Raw genomic sequence first — 19474 nt, 5'->3', positions numbered from 1 at the left:
CTTAGGTAATATTGATCCAATGGTAGCAAGGCTATGTGGGTGACATCGTTAACCTTGGTGGATAATCTGTAGTCTTAGTGGTTTTAGTCTTAGCCTTAGTAGGTGGGAGAGGACGGCCCACCGCTAATGAGATAATGGGAAATCTCGAAAGGGTGACACCAATAGTCCCAAACCTTGTTCATCCCTTAGGGAAGTATGTAGAACTAGCCATTGTGACTTTAATCTTCAGATGCGCCTCCAGCCAGGTTCCTGATGGATTCTCACCTTCTGCACTGACTCCCCGGGGCCCAGCCCCGTCTGACTGCCTATCATATTCCTACCTACTTAGCTGTCTGTCATAGGAAAATGGAAGTTAAGAGTAAGAAGAGTTTATTGACAGAAAGATAGCTTCTGTCTAACAGCGGCTGAAGGGGGCCCAAGAAGTGGGCCCTCGCTTCTGAAGGGTGTTTTATTGAGCAAAGCCATGAGGTGAGGCGGGTTCAAGGTGGGACAGAACTATAGTCAACTAATAAGATTACAAATATACTCTCTTATGGAATATGGATCCAATGGGAAGTCACATAGTGGGTGTGAGGTGGGACAAAACTATGGGGAACCAACGAGATTACAAGTGTAGTCGCTTAGGTAATATTGATTAAATGGGGAAGCAAGTCACATAGCCAGGCACAGGCACCTAACAAGGGTAAAGGAAGGGGCTAGGGAGGTTTTAATCCCCCACCCAAGGTGATTGATGCCTATTTAGAATATCAATCACTGCTGTTCATCCCTAGGGAAAGTGTGGGGGTGTAGTCGGTCCTCTTTTCCTCAAAGCCTGGCCCTCAGTGAATGTGCCTCTGGCACCAGTGTCTTCTGTGTGGAGGGCCCAGCCCTATCTAACTGCCTTTAATATTTATAACTAACTTAGCTGTCTAGTCCTGTGGGGACTGAGTCAGTGAGCCAATGCCGGGCCTCAGAATTGCAGTGGGAAAACCTGCTTTCCTTTCTCCTCTCAGCTAGGTGAGCGGTGGTACAAGCCAGGTTGCAAAGAACTCTGTGTCTGTCAAAGGAAGCGCATTTACTGCCGGCCCTGGAAGTGTCGGGCCCAGGAGGCCTGTGGCCACCAGAATGGCCGGTATGGCTGCTATGCCCAAGGTGAGTGGCCAGGGGGAAGCTGATCAAGCGCCCTCAGCAGGGAGAAGGCCCTGCCACAAGCAGCTGTGTGTTTGTCAGCTTTCCATGACTGTAACACATACCTGAGATTTATCAGTTTATAAAGAGAAAAGGTTTACATTGCCTCACAGTTCTGGAGGTTTCTGACAACTTAAAGGAAGGGAAGTTTATTCTGGCTCCCATTTTTAGCCCATGGCCAGCCAGTTCCAAGGCAGAAAACAGGAGAGAGCTGCTTACCTCAGGGCAGCGAGGAAGCAGAGAGAAAGGAGGAGCCTGGGAGGGAGGTGACCCCTGCAGGGCCACCCCCAGGGACCGCCGCCTCAGGACAGACCCCAGCTCCTAACAGCAAATCGGAGATAGATTCAAGCACATTCCCAAAGGCCCGCCTCTGAGCCCATGAAGCCTTGGGGGACATTTCTGATGTAAACCTTAAGTGTGCACAGCACATGGCAAAGACACTCAGCTCATGGCTGGGACGTGAAGCAGAGGCAGAGAGGCCAGGGCACAGTCCCTCTGGAGACAAACCGGCTCCCAGTGCCCACGACCTTGGGAGCAGCCTCCTTAAGGGCTCAGGGAGGGGTGTGGGTGAAGCACTCCCCCTGCTTGACATCCCCAAGCCAAGCCAAGCCAAGCGTGCTTTCTCGAGGAGGGCCCCTAGGCGCCACCCAACATGGGCTCGCCAAGATGGCACCCCTGGGTCAGGGCTCCCACAGTGCAGGGCGCTGAGCCTCTGAAGCCTGTCCCCTCCTCCCCAGGTTCCGCCACCTGCACTGCCTTGGGCGACCCCCACTACCTGACATTCGATGGAGCCCTGCACCACTTCCTAGGCACCTGTACTTACACCCTGACCCAGCCTTGCTGGTCCAGGTACCCGGAGAACCACTTTGTTGTGAGCGCCACCAACGAAATCCGCGGTGGGAACTTGGAAGCCGCCTACGTCAAAGCCGTCCACGTGCACGTCTTAGATCTCAAGATCTCGCTCATCAAAGGCCGCAGGGTCATGGTGTGTGCCGCTCCTGCCTCCCAGACCCCACACCGCCCAGCACATGGTCCACACAAGCAGCTATCAGCCTCCTAACGCCCCTGGGGATGTGCTGTACCCCTCTTGCTCTGTGAAACACCCACTACTCCTCCTCCCCTAGGTTTGGTTTCTTTGTTTCTCCAGCGCTGGGCCTTTGCACTGAGCTACATCGCTATCCCATATTCTAAGACAGGGTCTCACTAACTTGCCCAGTCTAGGCTCAACTTAGGATCCTCCTGCCTCAGCCTTCTAGAGTGCTAAGGTTACAGGCATGCATACCACACCCAGCCGACCCCAGATTTCTGCCCCCATGTGGTCTGTGTCCCAAGTTCCTCACTCTTTCTACTGTCTTCCCACCCCCACCTCTACAGCTGAATGGCCATCTGGTGGCCCTCCCTGTGTGGCTGTCACAAGGCCGGGTGACCGTTAGGCTCAGTGGCTCCTTTATCCTGCTGTACACGAACACTGGGCTTCAGGTTCGCTACGACGGGAACCACCTGGTGGAGGTGACGGTGCCCTCCTCCTATGCCGGCCAGCTCTGCGGGCTCTGCGGTGAGCTCTCAGAGTGCCTGCGGGAAGAGCAGGGGTGAGGGGCACATGCGACTGGGTCCTGGTCCCCGTCCATTCCCACATCTGCACTGGGTGCCCTAACTCCTTGTCATTGATGCATCAGTTGGGGACCCTGCGTGTCAGGGTAGGTGCTGAGGGAAGCCAGCGATGCGGGGTTTGGTGGTGCAGGCCTGTCATCCCAGCACTCTGGGAGGCTGAGGCAGAACGATCAAAAGTTGGGGCTGGGGATTTAGCTCAGTGGCACAGCACCTGCCTGGCAAGCGCGAGGTCGTGAGTTCGATTCCCGGTACCGGAAAAAAAAAAAAGAACAATCAAAAGTTGGAGCCCAGTCCAGGCAATGTAGTGACTTAGAGAGACCCTGTCTCAAAATACAAAATAAAAAAGGGCTGGGATGTAGCTCAGTGTGAGGGTCCTGGGCTCCATCCCCAGTACTGCAAAAGAAAAAAAAGAAGAAGAAAGTGCCAGTCAGTCTTGATGTGCCGAGCAGGTGTCAGTGAGAAGCCCCTCCTCTGGTCAGGAGGGTGGTGGCCCTGGGCTGGTGAACCAGTGGCACCTCTGCCGCCTTCCCCCACTGCCTGCTCCTGCAGGGAACTACAACAACAACAGCATGGACGACAACCTGCGCCCAGACAGGAAGCCCGCGGACAGCTCCTCCCAGCTGGGCGCTGCCTGGACGTCCTCGCAAGACTCTGAGCCCGGGTGAGCCGGGGACAGGGACCTGGGCAGAGCCTGGGGGGCTGGAGGTGTCTGTCTTCTGAGTCCCCACTCTGTCTGTGCTGTAGCCCCCACTGCTAGGAAACCGGCCAGCTGTCTCCTCTTGACTCTCTCTGAGAGTGGAGATTTTTTTTTTTTTTTTTTTTTTGGTCTTTTTGGGACATGGTTTCTCTCTGCAGTCCAGGCTGGCCTTGAGCTCACTTTGTAGCCCAGGCTGACCTCGAACTCCCAACGATCCTCCTGCCTCAGCTTCCTGAGTGCTGGAATTACAGGTGTGTGCCACCATGCCCTGCCTTGGAGATGTTTTTGTGTGTTTTTGTTTTATGGGTTGCCTTTTTTCTCTTCTCTTTTTTTTTTTTGGTTTTTCTCCGGTACCGGGAACCGAACCCACGACCTTGCGCTTGCCAGGCAGGCGCTTTGCCGCTGAGCTAAATCCCCAGCCCCTTTTTTTTCTCTTCTCTCTCTCTTTCTTCCTCCTTCTCTTTTTCTCTCTGTCCCTCTCTCTCTCTCTCTTTTTTTGTAATCCCCCTTAAATTTCCCAGGCAAGGTTCAGACTTTCAAACCTCCTGTCTCAGTCCCTAGAGTGCTAGGATTACAGGTGTGCACTACCACACTCTGCTGAATATTTTTTCTTTTTTTTTTTTTCCCGTACCAGGAATCGAACTCACGACCTCACGCTTGCCAGGCGGGTGCTGTGCTGCTGAGCTAAACCACCAGCCCCTATTTTTTCTTTTTGGTGGTGGTTGTTTTTGCTTTGCTTTGTTATTTTGAGACAGGGCCTCCCTATGTAGTTCAGGCTGGCCTTGAACTCAAGGTAATCCTCCTACCTCAGCCTCCCAAGTGCTAGGATTACAGGGCTGGGGATATAGCTCAGCGGTCACAGCTCCTGCCTGGCAAGCGCATGGTACTAATTTGATTTCTGGTGCCAAAAAAAAAAGTGTACCAAGGTCTAGGATTACAGGTGTGTGCCACCATGCCCAGCACTGGCTAGATTTTGAAAAGCCTGTTTTCCCTCACTTAATGACCCCACTGGCGCGTCCACTTGGGAAATCTAGCCTTGTTCCTTCCTGCTTGAGGGTGCTGTTTCCTTCTCTTCCCTTGAACCCTTTCAGTTTGGGGGTCGGTTCCTCCGTTTCATTTTGTATCCTTTCCTCCCAGCTGCTTCCTAGTGGGGGCCGAGCCCTCCAGCTGTCCTGAGGATGATGACAGGGTGGACGCCTGGAGTAAGAACTGTGAGATCCTGATGAACCCTCTAGGTAAGACACAGCCTTGCTGCCCAAACGTTGTCCTCCTCCCTGGGGACAGGAGATGATGGTGCGCGTCTGTAATCCCAGTTCTCAGGAGGCTGAGGCAGGAGGATCGATGCAAGTTCGAGGCCAGCCTGAACTACATATTGAGCCCTTGTCTTAAAAAAAAAAAAAAAGAAAAAATTCAGCAACTAAATAAATCAGTCTGGCTTTTGGAGGAAATGGACACTAAATAAACTGCACAGAAGCGTGTGGGCTTACCCTTCTCTCTCCCTGTCCTCCAGGGCCCTTCTCCAACTGCCACCAGCTGGTGCAACCGCAGGCCAGCTTCACCAGCTGTGTGCAGGGCCAGTGTGACACCCAGGGTGACAGCCTGGCGCTGTGCCGCTCCCTGCAGGCCTATGCATCCCTGTGTGCCCTGGCTGGCCAGGCTCCTGCCTGGCGCAACAGTACCTTCTGCCGTAAGTGACCCGACTGCTTCTCCTGCTGCCCGGAGGGAGCCCCCAAACCCCAGCCCCTCCTCCTGTCAGCCCTGTTCCTCTGCCTGCACAGCTCCCACCCTTCCCAGGGCCTTGACCCCAGCTCCTGGGGCCCAGCCTATCACCTGCTGTCTCCTGTGCCTGGGGCTCTGCCCTCTGACTCTCATGTCATCAGAAAGTCTGCTTTCAGCTGGGCATGATGGCACATAGCTGTTATCCTAGCACTGAAGGAGGCTGAGGCAGGAGAATCTCAAATTCAAGCCCAGCTTAGGCAATTTAGAGACTTAGAGGCCCTGTCTCAGAAAATCAAAGGGCTGGGGATGTAGCTAATTATGAAGGCCCTGGGTTCAGTTCTTAGAAACACACACACACACACACACACACACACACACACACATACACACACTTTTACCTATTTACTGCCTCCTTCCACTTTTACCTAGGCCAGCTCTGTTCCCTTCCTCTTTTCCCCAGGTATTTTTTTAAATTGTGGCAAAATATATGTAACATAGCTAGGAATAGTGGCACACTCCTGTAATCTCAGCACTTGGGAGGCTGAGGCAGGAGGATTGTCATGACTTTGAGGCCAGCCTGGGCTGCATAGTGAATTCAAGGCCAGCCTGCACTACACAGTGAGACCTTGTCTCAAAAAAAAAAAAAAAAAAGTCCAAATATCAAATCTGTTCTTTTTTTGCGGTACTGCACATCGAATCCAGGGCCTTTACACTGAGCTACATCCCTATCCCTTTTAGAATATATTTTGTCTCTTTTCCTTTTTTTTTTTTTTTTTTTTTTTTTTTTTTTTTGGTTTTTTTCCAGTACCTGGAGTCGAACTCACGACCTCGCACTTGCCAGGCAGGCACTGTGCCACTGAGCTAAATCCCCAGCCCCTATTTTGTCTCTTGAGACAAAGTCTTGCTAAGTCATTCAGTTGCCCACACTGAGCTGGAACTTGCAACCCTCCTGCCTCAGCCTTCCAGGTATGGATCACCATGCCTGGCCATCCTTCCTTTGTCAGCTGAGTAACAGCCCATTGCCTGGACAGACCACATAGGATGTGTCTGTCCCCCCGTCAGGGGCCATTCCGAAGAGCCCTCGAAGACCCCAAGGTCTGCAGCTGAAATGCCACGCTGCTCTTCCTAACACCCGTGTCCCTTTTAGCTCCGAGGTGTCCTCCCAACAGCAGCTACAGCCCCTGTGCCAGGCCCTGCCCGGCCACCTGCCTCAGCATGAGCACCCCCGAGGACTGCCCAGCAGCGCTGCCCTGTACCGAGGGCTGCGAGTGCCAGAAAGGCTACGTCCTGAGCGGAACCTCCTGCGTGCCCCTCAGCCAGTGCGGCTGCCTGGAGCCCCAGGGCTTCTACCACCCGGTGAGCGGCCAGCCGGCAGGGGGAGCCCTTCCTGTCCCAGCTGCAAGCGTGGGGGTGTGGACAAGCTCAGGCCAGACAGCCAGAGGGCTCAGAGCTCTGGAAGGCGTCGGGCAGACCTGGGCTGGCAATGAGGTCCAGGGCAGAGAGGTAGAGATGGGGGCACCCATCAGACACAGGAACCCCCCCGGGTTCTGGGAGGGCCCTGCCCACTTCTGGTTTCCCAGGCCCTGTGGGCCCTGCTGATCCCAGTAACCCACAGGTTGGGGAGAGCTGGTACCCAGAGAGGACCTGCACCTCCCGCTGCACCTGCTTCGTCCACAACAACATCACTTGCCGCCAGGCCGCCTGCCAGGAGGACGAGGTGTGCTGGCTCCACGATGGGCTGCTCAGCTGCTGGGCCCCAGGTAGGAGCTCACAGTGCGAGGGGGCCTACACTCTCCCCTGCAGCATGCAAAAGGGCACCTCGAGGTTCACCCACCGTCCTAGCTATTTCTATTTGACATCAGAATGCCCGAGACTGGGTGATGTATCTAAAAAGGATGCGTGTGTGTGTGTGTGTGTGTGTGTGTGTGTGTGTGTGGTGCTGGGGCCTATGCACGCAGTTATAGCCCCACACACACCTTTTTTTTTTTTTTAAAGGGAGGAAAGGCTTATTTAGCATATGGGTTTCAGTCCATAATCAGCTGGCTCCAAAGCAGGTTGGCACATGGCAGAGGGTGACAGTGTTCAGGGCAGTGGAAGATGGCAAAAGCAACAAGAGCAAAAAGGGGGGCCCCACACATCTTTTATTCTGAGGCAGGGTCTCGCTAAGTTGCTAAGTTGCCCAAGGCGGGCTCGAACTTTGAATCCTCTTGTCTCAGCCTCCCAGAGTGCTGGGATTCCATGGCAGAACGGGGGTGTCTCATGAGAGACCAAACTGACCTTCATATGGACCCAGTTTTCTGATACCTAACCCACTCCTTCAACAACCCATGAATCCATTACTCCATGGAGAGAGAAATGCATTTGAGAGGGCAGAGTCCTCACCACTCTGTCGCTTCTGTGTTGGTCAGCTTTTGGTTGCTGCGACAGAATATCTGAGAATAACAATTTAAAGGAGAAAAGGTTTGTTTAGGCTCATGGCTTCAGAGATTTCAGTCCATGTCACCTGATTCCATTGCTTCTGGGCCTGTGGTGAGGCAGAGTCTTCAAGGTAGGACCGTATGGAAGCAGAGCTGCTCACCACATAGCGGCCAGAAAGGAGAGAGGAGAAGGCACCAGGGGCAAGAACAGGGTGTGATCTAAAAATATGGTAAATTTTCAATTTAAAAAATTATTACAGTAAAAGACACACTGCCAGGAATTCCCCTTAAAACCCTCCCCCTTGCGTCGAACACATCATTCTTGCCACTTTCTGAAGCAGTTCTGAAAATCCTCTTTCCTGAGTGTCTTTAGCTCAGATGCCTCTATACCCCAAGTGGATTGAAAACATTGACCTTTCATGGTCATTTTGACTTGGGGGAAAGGCTAGTGGGTAAGGTGGATGAGGACACAGTGTCATGTTGTCACGAGCCTGCCTCTCTCTTGGATGGCACTGAACAGCAGCATTCACTGTATTTTTTATCACACTTGGGAAAGACTCACAAAAGAGAACTTTTTTTTTTTTTTTTTGGTGTTTTTCGGGTACCAGGAATCAAACTCACAACCTCACGCTTGCCAGGCAGGCGCTGTGCTGCTGAGCTAAATCCCCAGCCCTCTAAAGAGAACTTCTAGAGCTGTTTCAGAAAGTGGTGGAAGCCAGGCATGGTGGCTCATGTCTAATCTCAGCACTGGGGAGGCTGAGGCAGGAGGATCGCTGTGAATTTGAGGCCAGCCTGGACTACAAAGTGAGTTCAAGGCCAGCCTGAACTACATAGCGAAACCCTGTCTCAAAAAGACAAAAACAAAGAGAAAGAAAGAAAATGATGGGAAGAGTGAAGTGTGTTGGAGGGAAGGAGGGAGGAGGGTGTTGAGGGGGGTTGATGGCAGCGTGTCTTTCACCGTAATAAACTTACCAAATGTAAGCGTTCAGCGCATATTTTGTTACCTACTGCACAGCTTTGGAAGAAGCCCCTGAAGCGCCCTCCCTCCTGCTCCTGGGCCCCTCCTCCCAACAGCCCCCGCAGCTGGGAACTCATCCACAGAGCGGCCGCGTGCTGAGGCCGGCACCCCGAGATCCACAGTCACCTCTACAGGCCCCACTGTAGAACACTGCTGCTTTGGGGTTCAAGCCCTCCAGCCATGAGTCTTTGGGCAGTATTTTATATGCAAACTACAATATACCCCAAAGGCCCCCCCTGGAAACCCCATCACCGTACCACTTTTGGATTAAGTTTCTAACACAGGAAATGGGGGCAGGGAACATCCAAGCCATAGACCTGTGTTTCTCCCGCAGCGACCCGAAGGTGATGAGCTCTTATTGTTCACACCCCTGCCCCTGGCCACACGCCAGCTGGCCCTTGGGCCTTGGGACTTCTTCCGGATTTTCCTGGCTGTCCCTCTTTCCCCACTCCTGGGGCTCCCTGGCCTTTTCCAGGCGGGGAGAATGCAGGGCCCCGTCTCCCCAATGTGGGCCCACCCCTCAGCCGGCTCTCACCCCCAGGCGCAGGCGTCTGCAGGGCCTCGGGGGATTCCGAGTACGTGGCCTTCGATGGCAGTACGCACCTGGTCCAGGACACCTGCCCGCACATCCTGGTGAAGGTGTGTCACCCTAACATGGACCTGCCTGTCTTCAAGATAAGTGCCAAGAGCGAGGGCAGAGCAGGGGCCTTCGGCCTCCGCCAGGCCTATATCGACGTCGCCGATGCCCGGGTCACTCTGCAGGAGGGCCATCTAGTGCTGGTGAGCTGGGCCTGGTGACAGGCCCTGGAGAGAGGCGTGAGTTCTGGGGAGAGGACTCTGGTCTTCCTCCTCCTCACGGATGCCGCCCTCCCCTTCAGATCAATGGCACACTTGTCACCCTTCCTGCCACCTCCCAGATCACAGGGCTCAGCATCACCTCCAGCAGCATCTACACCATAGCGCACCTGCAGCCTGGCGTGCAGGTCAAGTTTGACGGCCGTCATTTCTTAGAGATCAAAATCCCCATGGCCTATTACGGAAAGGTGAGGACGATACCAGCTCTCGGTGGGGGAGGCGGCCTGGGGTGGGGTGGGGCGGCATCCCCATCTCCCCACACCAGAGATGTCAAGCGCACCTTTCTTGGGGAGAGGGGAGTGTTAAACAATGCCCTTGGGAGCTGGCCAAGGTGGCACATACCTGTGATTCCAGCACTCGGGGAGGCTGAGGCACGAGGAGCTTAGTTTGGAGCCCAGGCTGAGCAACTTAACAATTCAGTGAGACCCTGCCTCAAACTAAAAAAGAAAAAATGTTGGGGTTGTAACTCAGTAAGAAGGCCCTGGGTTCAGGCACCAGTACTGCAAAAAAAAAAAAAAAAAAAAGCCTTTAAGCGTCCCGGAGCTGAGAACCCTGTGCCCACCTAGGTTTGCGGCGTGTGTGGGGACTTCGATGGGGAGGAGGAGGAAGATGATCTGTTGATGCCCAATGATGAACCAGCCCAGGATGACCACGAGTTCATGGACAGCTGGAAAGACAAGGACACTGACTCAGAGTAACAGTCCCCTAGGACTTCCTCCTTGTTGTGACCGAGGGAACAGGCAGGCACTGCAGGCCACATCTGGGACAGGAAGAGCAGGGAGGGGTCCCTTCAGAGCTGTGGTTTGAGGAAGGAGGCTTCTGGGCTTCAGGGTTGATGCGACCAACTTGAGGAAGTAGGAAATTCCCTCTCTGCTTAGAAATGCAGGAGGGGAAAACCAAAGAAAAGAAAAGAAAAAGAAACCCAAGCGTGGTGGCGAAAAGCTATAATCCCAGCACTCAGGAGGCTGAGGCAGGAGGATTGCCATGAGTTTAAGGCCAGCCTGAGCTACAAAGTGAATTCAAGGGCAGTCTGAACTGCATAGTAAAAAAATAAAAATACAAAAAAATAAAAAATAAACTGCGTAGTGAAACCCTGTCTCAAAAAGAAAAGGTGCTTGGGCTGGTGATGCACACCTTCATCCAAGCACACTTTGGGATGCTGAGACAAGCAGATCACAAGTTCAAATGCAGCCTGGGAAACTTTGTGAAACCCTGTCTCAGAATTAAAAACAAAAACAAAAACAAAAAACAAACAGCAGGATTAGCTCAGTGCAAAGGCCCTGGGGTTCATTCCCCAGTACAAAAGAAAAAAGAAACAAAGAGAGGAAGGAAGAGAAGGAAAGAAAAGAACCCAATGAGGAGATGAGGCCATGTGCAGAATTGTCCTCAGCTCAGACCAGCTTCCCATGAAGAAGACAAGGGCCAGGAGTCCTCAAGGTTCTCTCAGGGTCACTTGAGAGCAGCATATCACTGTCGTAGGTGGCTTGGTGGCTGTACCTACACTGATGCCTTTGCTTTTCTTGCCAGCTGCCAGGAGGAACACGAGCAGGGAGAGCAGACCCTGAACACAGACTGCAGGCCGGCTGACCTCGAGACGGCGCAGGGGCACTGCCGGGCGGCCCTGCGGACTCCAGCCTGGGCCAAGTGCGCTGCCCGCGTGGCCCTTGAGCCCTTCCTGCTAGACTGCGCGCACAAACTCTGTGAGTTTGGAGGCCTCAGCCAGGTGCTGTGTGAGGCCCTGCAGGCTTTCGGGGCCGCCTGCCAAAGCCAGGGTATCAGGGTCCCGCTCTGGAGGAACACCAGCTTCTGCCGTGAGTGTCCCCCTGTCACCCCAACCTCCCTAGCCATGTTCCTCCTGGAAGCTCCTTCGGTCTCTTTTCAGGCTGTCCCTGACCCACCTTTATTCCTACCTCTGCTCACCCCCACCCCGACATTCCTCCTCCTCCTTCTGCAGTACTGGGGATTAAACGTAGGGTCTTTTCCCTGAACTACATCCCCAGCCCTTTCGATCTTTTGAGACAGGGTCTCACTAAATTGCCCAGTCTGGGCTTGTACTTGTGATCCTCTTGCCTCAGCCTCCTGAGTGCTGGGATTATAGGCATGTGTCTCCACACCTGGTTTCCATTACTATATTATATCATAATTTGTCTTTTCTTTTGTGGTGCTGGGGAATGAATTCAGGACTTCATATTTGCTAGGCAAGTGTTTTATATCTGAGGCACACCCCCACCCTATCATAATTTATTTCACTGCTTTTTTTTTGGTGGGGGGGCTCTTTTCTTTTTTGGTTTTGTTTTTGGTATTTTTGAGACAGGGTCTCATTATGCAGTTCAGGCTGGCCATGAGCTCACTTTGTAGCCCAGGCTGGTCTCGAAATCACAACAATCCTCCTGCCTCAGCTTCCCGAGTGCTGGGACTACAGGCGTGTGCCACCACGCCCTGCTCTTTTCTTGGCCTTTTTTTTGTTTGTTTGTTTGTTTTGTTTTGTTTTGTTTTGTTTTGTTCCGGTACTGGGAATTGAACTCACGACCTTGCGCTTGCCAGGCAGGCGCTGTGCCGCTGAGCTAAATCCCCAGCCCTCTTGGTCTTTTTTGAAACGGTTTCACTGTGCAGTTCAGGCTGGCCTTAAACTCACTTTTTAGCCCACGCTGGCCTCGAACTCTTAGTGATCCTCCTGCCTCAGCCTCCTGACTGCTGGGATTACAGCCATGTGCTACCACACCCCAGCTCCCTAGACATGTTTTAAAAAGTTTTGAGACAGAGTCTTGCTGAATTGCCCAGGCTGGGCTTGAACTTGGAATCCTCTTGCCTCAGCCTCCTTGAATGCTGAGGTTATTATCAAGCTACCATGCATGGCTGCATTTGTACTTTTGAGAGATATCTCTAAATGACCTTCCAGAGGGTTGAAGGATTTACATCTTTATAAATTCCATCATTTTAGCTGGGCATGGTGGTGCATGCCTGTAATCCCAGCACTTGGGAGGCTGAGGCAGGAGGATCATTTCGAGTTCGAGACCAGCCTGGGCTACAAAGTGAGCTCAAGGCCAGCCTGAACTGCACAGGGAGACCCTGTCTCAAAAAAAAAAAAAAAAAAAAAAAAAATTCTAAAATGTGTTTTATTGTTTAAGGCCCGCCTGGACTGCATAGCAAGACCCTGTCTCAAAAAAACTAAGAAAAGCAAGTATTTTAATTTTGTTTTGTTTTGTTTTGTCTTTCTGAGACAGGGTCTTGCTGTGCAGTTCAGGCTGGCTTTCAGCTCACTTTGTAGCCCAGGCTGGTCTCAAACTAGCAACAATCCTCCTGCCTCAGCTTCCTGAAGTATTTTAATTTTTGATAGGGCTGAAGAGATAGCTCAGCACCTGCCTGGCAAGTGCAAGGTCCTGAGTTTGATTCCCAGTACCAAAGAAAAAAAGTTTTTGATAGACATACCTCACTAATCACTATTCTTTTTCAAATTTTTCCTAACCTTTCTAATTTGCTTATATTTTCACTGCATCTTCAAAATCACTGTATTCTATTAAACACACACACACACACACACACACATACACACACCCTGTTGGTCTGTTTTATTGGGTTCATATTAATGAATGTTTCATGTGTTCACAACTTCTTTCCCTTAAAGACTTTTTTTTAGTCAGTACTAGGGGTTGAACCTAGGGCATTAACACTGAGCTACATCCCCATCCTTTCTTCATTTTAAAATTTTGAGGGGTTGGGACTGGGGATATAGCTCAGTGGCACAGCACTTGCCTGGCAAGCACAAGGTCATGAGTTCGATTCCTGGTACCCCCCCAAAAATAAAATAAAATAAAATAAAATAAAATAAAATTTTGAGACAGGGTCTCACCAAATCACTAAATTGGACTCAGATTTACCATCTTCCTGCCTCAGCCTCCCGGGTGCTGGGATTGCAGGTGTGCACCACATGCTCTCCCCCACAGAGTGAACCCCTGTGTGCTCTGCGCCCTTTACATCCGCACACCGACCTCTGCACAGGCCAGGGTCCGAGGTAGCTCCCGGCAGCCAGGCTCGGTCCGTGCTGACTCGGGAGTCTTTCCCAGCCCTTCCTCTGCTCAGGGCCTGGCTCGCAGCCCCTGCTCCCCAACTGTTTTTGGGATGGAGAAGGAAAGGAAGAAGCGCCAGGCTCCACCCCAGCCTGGTTTCGGGCCCCTCTGGGCCTCACCGCTCACCCACGCCCCTGTGCCTGCAGCTCTGGAGTGCCCGGCACACAGCAGCTACACCTCCTGCACTCCCTCCTGCCCGCCGTCCTGCTGGGACCTGGATGGCCACTGCGAGGGCGTCAAGGTCCCCTCCACCTGCACCGAGGGCTGCGTCTGTCAGCTCGGCTACGTGCTGAACGAGGACAAGTGTGTGCCCAGAAGTCAGTGTGGGTGCAAGGACGCCCAGGGCGGCTTTATCCCCGTGAGTGGACAAGCACAGTGGGGGGGACACAGCCCTTGAGGACAGTCTTCCACAGCCAGGCGCCCTGCCTTGAGGCTGGTCCTGGGGAACTAGGGCTAGGGTCCAGGGTTTGGCTTTGGGACACAACGGGGCAGAGTGCAAAGGTCAGGGCCTTGGTGCCTCACTTTCCTCATCTGCACAATGAGTGGCACTGCCTGGACAGATAAGTAAGATACCAAGCACAGCGCCTCACAGGGGACGTAGGGATATAGAGCTCCAGTGGCACTGTTAACTGCCTTTGGCCAGGACACTTTACTTCTGTCCTTGGGTTTCCACAGGGGCAGCTGGTTCCAGCACCCCTCAGGGAGGCTGAGTTCCCTGTGTAAAATGGCCTAGCATTTACACAGGACCTTCACATGTTTTCCTGCAGACTTTAAATCATCTGTAGGTGACTTGTAATAGCCAGTACAATGGCCAGCCTGGGCTACATAGTGAGTTTAAGGCCAGCTTGAACTACATAGTAAGACTCTTGTCTCAGAAAGAAAGAAAAAAGGAAAGAAAGAAAGAAAGAAAGAAAGACTGTATATGTTCAGTACAGGGACAATTTTTTTCTTTTCTTTTTTTTGTCTTTTTGAGACAGGGTCTCTCTATGCAGTTCAGGCTGGCCTTGAGCTCACTTTGTAGCCCAGGCTGGTCTCAAACTCACAACAATCCTCCTGCCTCAGCCTCCTCAGTGCTGGGATTACAGGCATGCACCACTATGCCTAGCTTTTCTTTTCTTTTTCCTTTCCTTTTTTTTTTTTTTTTTTAAGACAAGGTCTTGCTTTGTAGTGCAGGCTGGTCTTGAATTTACTATGTACCCCCAGTTGGCCTCAAACTTGCAGCAATCCTCCTGCCTCGGCCTTCTGAGTGCTAAGATTATAGGCATGCACCACCACACTCGGCTAAAATTTTTTTATTCAAGGACAAGTTCCTAGCCAGCCTGGTGTGGTGCATACCTGTAATCCCAGCACTCGGGAGGCTGAGGCAGCAGGATCACTGGGAGTCTGAGGCCAACCAGGGCTACAAAGTGAGTTCAAGGCCAGCCTGAGCTGCATAATGAAACCCTGTCTCAAAAGGACAAAAATAAAACAAGAAAAATAAAGACAAGTTCCCATTAATTTCCTAAGTTTCCCAGGCTGGGCTTGAACTTGTGATCATCCTGCCTCAGCCTCCCAGTGCTGGGCTCACAGGTGTGCATCACCACACCTGACCTCCCTCCCTCTCTCCTCCAATGGCTCCTACAGGCAGGCAAGACCTGGATCTCCAGCAGCTGCACCCAGAGCTGCACCTGCTCTGAAGGAAGCGTTCAGTGCCGGGCCTTCCACTGCCCTCCTGGATCCCACTGCCAGGACAACGAGGATGGGGACACCAACTGCGCCCCCAACAGTAGGAAGCTGGTGGGGGGCGGTGGCCAGCAGGGCCAGCAGGGACTCAGCCTGGCTTTAAACTGGGGCTCACACCAACCACTGCCACGTTCAAATTACTGAGCTCTGGTGTACCCGACCTTAAGGACAAAAAGGGACAGGACGAGAAGATCCGAAGTCAGGGTTAGCAGGCCCGGAGAGGGGAACGCTGCAGAACAAGCACCCAGGAGCCGGGCCAAGGAGGGGGGCAGACTCCAGGGACGTATGTCTGGCGTGATACCCACTCTGTGCTTCCCTTCCTGGCAGGGTCCCAACACTGCTCTGTCTTCGGGGACCCACATTACCGCACATTTGACGGCCGCAGCTACCACTTCCAGGGCCGCATGACCTACATCCTGGTGAAAACAGTGGACGTGCTCCCCGACGGCATGCAACACCTGGTCGTGGAGGGGCGCAACAAGATATACTCACCCATGAGCCAGGTTTTCCTGCATGAAGTGATCACCACCATCTATGGTTACAAAGTTCAGTTCCAGAAGGATCTGGTGCTGCTGGTTAGTAAAAGGTGGCCCAGGGCCGGGAGTGGTGGTGCAGGCCTGCTATCCCAGCGCTCTGGAAGGCTGAGGCAGGAGGATCCTAAGTTCAAGTCTCACCTGGGCGATCTAGTGATTTAGGGAACTCAAAATAGAAAAATGAAAAACGGGCTGGGGATGTAGCTCATTGTGAGGGTGCTGGGTTCAACCCCCAATGCTACCAAAAAAAAAACCCAAACTAAAACAAAACAAAACAGGTAGGGAGAAGTGGGCCAAGCCAGGCAATCAGCTGCTCCTGTGCTCCCTCTCCAGGTCAACAGTCAGAAGATGGCCGTGCCCTACAGGCCCAACGAGCACCTGCGGGTCACCCTGCGCGGCCAGCGGCTGTATCTGATCACAGACTTCGAGCTGGTGATCAGCTTCGACGGAAGCAGCACAGGTACCCGAGAGAGGCGTGTGGCGAGCAGGAGGTGCTTTTGTGGGGTGGGGAGGCAGAGGAGCCCTCAGACAGGCCACCCATGGGGAGCAAAGCCGTGCCCGGGCAGGGGGTCCCCAGCTCGAGGGGGGCTCACTCCGGGGACCGCCTTTCTCCCGCAGTGATCTCTCTGCCCAGCATGTACCAGAGGCTGGTGCGCGGCCTGTGCGGGAACTATGACAGCGACCGCAGGAACGACTTCATGCTGCCCAACGGGGCGCTCACCCACAGCATCAGCATCTTCGGCAGAAGCTGGGAGGTGAAACACAAGGATGCCCTCCTCCACTTCCGGAGGTGAGGCCGGGGCTGAGAGACCGGGACAGAGCACAGCCGTCCGCTCTGGTCCTCCCCATACACCTGCTCCATGGAAAGCCCTGTCCACGCCCTTGGCCTCTCTCCCCAAGTTTGGCACCCTCCAGGCCTTGGCTTCTCTGCTCCAGGGCCCTCCAGGAAGAGGAGGAAGAGGAAGACTCACGCTCCCAAGCAGGGTCCCGGTGCAGCCCAGAGCAGCTGGCGCTCATCAACGGCACGCAGGCCTGTGGGGTGCTGGGGGACCCCCGGGGCCTCTTTGCTGCCTGTCACCACACTGTGGCCCCAGAGCCCTTCCAGGAGTGAGTCAAGGGTCCCGGACATGGGGGAAGGGCCCAGCCGGCTTGGCCTTCAATGTGTCCACTCGGGTGATGGTGATACCCTCCAGCTTGGCATGGTCCACTTCCTTCTCCCCCTCACCCCACCTCGGCCCGGGGTCTTTCTGTTCGGGCTACAGGCCCTTTTCTCCTGGCCTTCCTGCCCCTGACGGTCCCCCTCCACCCCAGGCACTGTGTGATGGATCTGTGTACCACTCGGGACCCCACAGAACAAGAGGAACTCCGATGCCGGATCCTCAGTGGGTACGCCATTCTCTGCCAGGAGGCAGGTGCCAGCCTGGCTGGCTGGCGGGACCACACCCGCTGCGGTGAGGCACTGGCCCTGCTGGCCGTTCCACCCCTGCCCAGGTCTTCTCCCACCTCGTCTTCACCCGAGGCTTCCTGTCTTGTTTCTTCTGTCCCTCATCCCTTGTTCCTCTATCACAGCCAGTTTGAGGCCGGGCCTCTATCCAGCCCGACTGCTTCTCCACCCTTCCTGGAGGACTCCTCCTGCCTGTCACCCCATCCTGCGTCTCCTGTTGCACACTCCATCTTTGTTTTGTTTTGTTTTGTTTTGTTTGAGACAGGGTCTCACTATGCAGTTTAGGCTGACACTGAACTCACTATGTAGCCAGGCTGGCCTTGAACTCATGGCAGCCTTCCTGTCTCAGCCTCCCAGGTGCTGGGATTATAGGCGTGTGCCACCATGCCCGCTAGACACTACATCTTTGCTTATCCAGTTCCTACAAATGTTTCCATGTCCCCGGCTCTCAGATGAAGCCAGGCGGATTATTCTGACTCCCCATCCCCCAGACAACTCTACTTTTGTGTGACCCTGCACCCTCTCCTCCACCTTGGGTCATGATCCCCAAGCCTGGTTGCTGGCCCCAGTTCCTGACCATGCCTCTGTCCCCTCAGCCATGGCATGTCCAGCCAATACCGTGTATCAGAGCTGCATGACACCCTGCCCAGCATCCTGTGCCAACCTGCTGGCCCCTGGAGAATGTGAAGGTCCCTGCGTGGAAGGCTGTGCCAGCCTCCCGGGCTACACCTACAGCAGCACCCAGAGCCTCCCCCTGGCCAACTGTGGCTGCACCACCAACGGTGTCTACTACCAGGTCTGGGCTGGCAGTGGGAGCCCTTGGGGGCTGAGTGCGGATGGAGCCAGAGCCCCACCGACCCTGGCCCTTCCTTCCTAGCTGGGAGACAGCTTCGTGGTTGAGGACTGCTCTCTGCGCTGTACCTGTGCCCGCCCACAGGTCCTGCTGTGCAAGCCCTTCAGCTGCAGCGCTGGGGAGATCTGCACCCTGGCCAACCTCACTCGGGGCTGCTTCCGGGGTAAGCCTGGGCTCCTCCTGCTCCAAGCTGTCCCGAGACCCTGGGGAGGAGCCCCTGGGCCACAGTCATTCTCAGTCACTCTCTGTTCTCTGCCTGGGACTCCCATACTGATGGCAGGAAAGGGCTTATTCCTGTTAGCCGGCAGCCTTGGCCCAATGTCTCCTGTTACCTGGCCTCCAGCACCTGGTGTGAAGCACAGAACCCTCATTTTATGGGTAGTGGACATGGAGTTCAAGCTAGATATGGTGGCGTAGGCCTGTAATCCCCGAACTCTGAGAGGCTGAGGCAGGAGGATCACAATTTCAAGCCCAGCCTGGGCAACTTAGAAACTTAACAAGACCCAGTCTCAAATTTAAAAGCTGAAAAAAGGCTGGGAATGTAGCTCAGTTCAGAAGCCCTGGGTTTAATCCCCAGTACCTTAAAAAAGAGAGGGGTGATAAAAATTTCCCCAGAGTTTAGGGTTATAGTGGGGCTGGGGCCAGCATTGCAGGCCTGACCTCCAGCCAGGCTCTGGTATTCCCTGCTTCCCTCTCTGGGGTCCAGACCCCAGCCGGGTCTCCCACGTTCTGAGTGTCCTCCAGGACCACCCCCCTCCATCCTGCAGAAAGCCCGTGCCTGCAGAACCCCTGTCAGAATGACGGTCGGTGTCAGGAGCAGGGGTCCGGCTTCACCTGCGAGTGTGAACTCGGTTATGGGGGAGACCTCTGCACCGAGCCTCAGAATGTCCCACCCCCCAGGAAGAAAGGTAAGGACCACATCCTGGCTCACGCCCACTGACCAGTGGCACAGAATCATTCTATAGGTATAATATTAAGACATAATATCTGTTATTGTATAGACATAAGTATAACATGTTAGCAGATATACAATATATTGTTCATCTTATTATATGTCACTTATAATATTATAGGGGTCATCTTACCACATGATCTCTAGAGCTAGGTGTGGCAGCACATGCCTATAATCCTACCTTCTGGGAGGCTGAAGCAGAAGGATGGTAAATTCAAGCCCAGCTAGGGCAACTTAGTAAGATTCTAGCAGGGGATATAGTTCAGCGGCATAAGCGCTTGCCTGGCAAGCCTGAGGTCATGAGTTTGATTCCCGGTACCAAAACAAAACACAAACAAACAAACAAAAAAACCAAAAAAAAAAGTTTCTGTCTCAAAGTTAGTTTGGTGTTTTTGTTTTTGGTTTTTTTTTTTTTTTTT

General features: G+C 53.5%; 1 protein-coding gene across 2 annotated transcripts in view; it reads left to right on the top strand.

The window, feature by feature from the left end:
* The window catches only part of Zan (zonadhesin), a 41619-nt gene that overhangs the window by 20730 nt on the left and 1415 nt on the right, over positions 1-19474 (top strand). For both annotated transcript variants that reach the window (XM_013509449.1, XM_013509448.1), the window contains exons 24-45: positions 993-1131; positions 1905-2152; positions 2542-2722; positions 3328-3439; positions 4613-4710; positions 4986-5162; positions 6342-6550; positions 6810-6954; positions 9171-9409; positions 9508-9672; positions 10051-10178; positions 11012-11295; positions 13698-13909; positions 15175-15316; positions 15601-15848; positions 16140-16266; positions 16425-16596; positions 16743-16913; positions 17118-17257; positions 17847-18046; positions 18128-18266; positions 18871-19011. In XM_013509449.1, coding sequence (XP_013364903.1) covers positions 993-1131; positions 1905-2152; positions 2542-2722; positions 3328-3439; positions 4613-4710; positions 4986-5162; positions 6342-6550; positions 6810-6954; positions 9171-9409; positions 9508-9672; positions 10051-10178; positions 11012-11295; positions 13698-13909; positions 15175-15316; positions 15601-15848; positions 16140-16266; positions 16425-16596; positions 16743-16913; positions 17118-17257; positions 17847-18046; positions 18128-18266; positions 18871-19011 — 3817 coding nt within the window. The remainder of the gene's footprint in view (positions 1-992; positions 1132-1904; positions 2153-2541; positions 2723-3327; positions 3440-4612; positions 4711-4985; positions 5163-6341; positions 6551-6809; positions 6955-9170; positions 9410-9507; positions 9673-10050; positions 10179-11011; positions 11296-13697; positions 13910-15174; positions 15317-15600; positions 15849-16139; positions 16267-16424; positions 16597-16742; positions 16914-17117; positions 17258-17846; positions 18047-18127; positions 18267-18870; positions 19012-19474) is intronic.

Source organism: Chinchilla lanigera, unplaced genomic scaffold, assembly GCF_000276665.1.
Source record: "Chinchilla lanigera isolate Chin_1 unplaced genomic scaffold, ChiLan1.0 scaffold00172, whole genome shotgun sequence".
NCBI lineage: Eukaryota > Metazoa > Chordata > Mammalia > Rodentia > Chinchillidae > Chinchilla > Chinchilla lanigera.
Note: the sequence above shows the minus strand (reverse complement) of the source record. Positions and strands in the feature narration are given on the sequence as shown.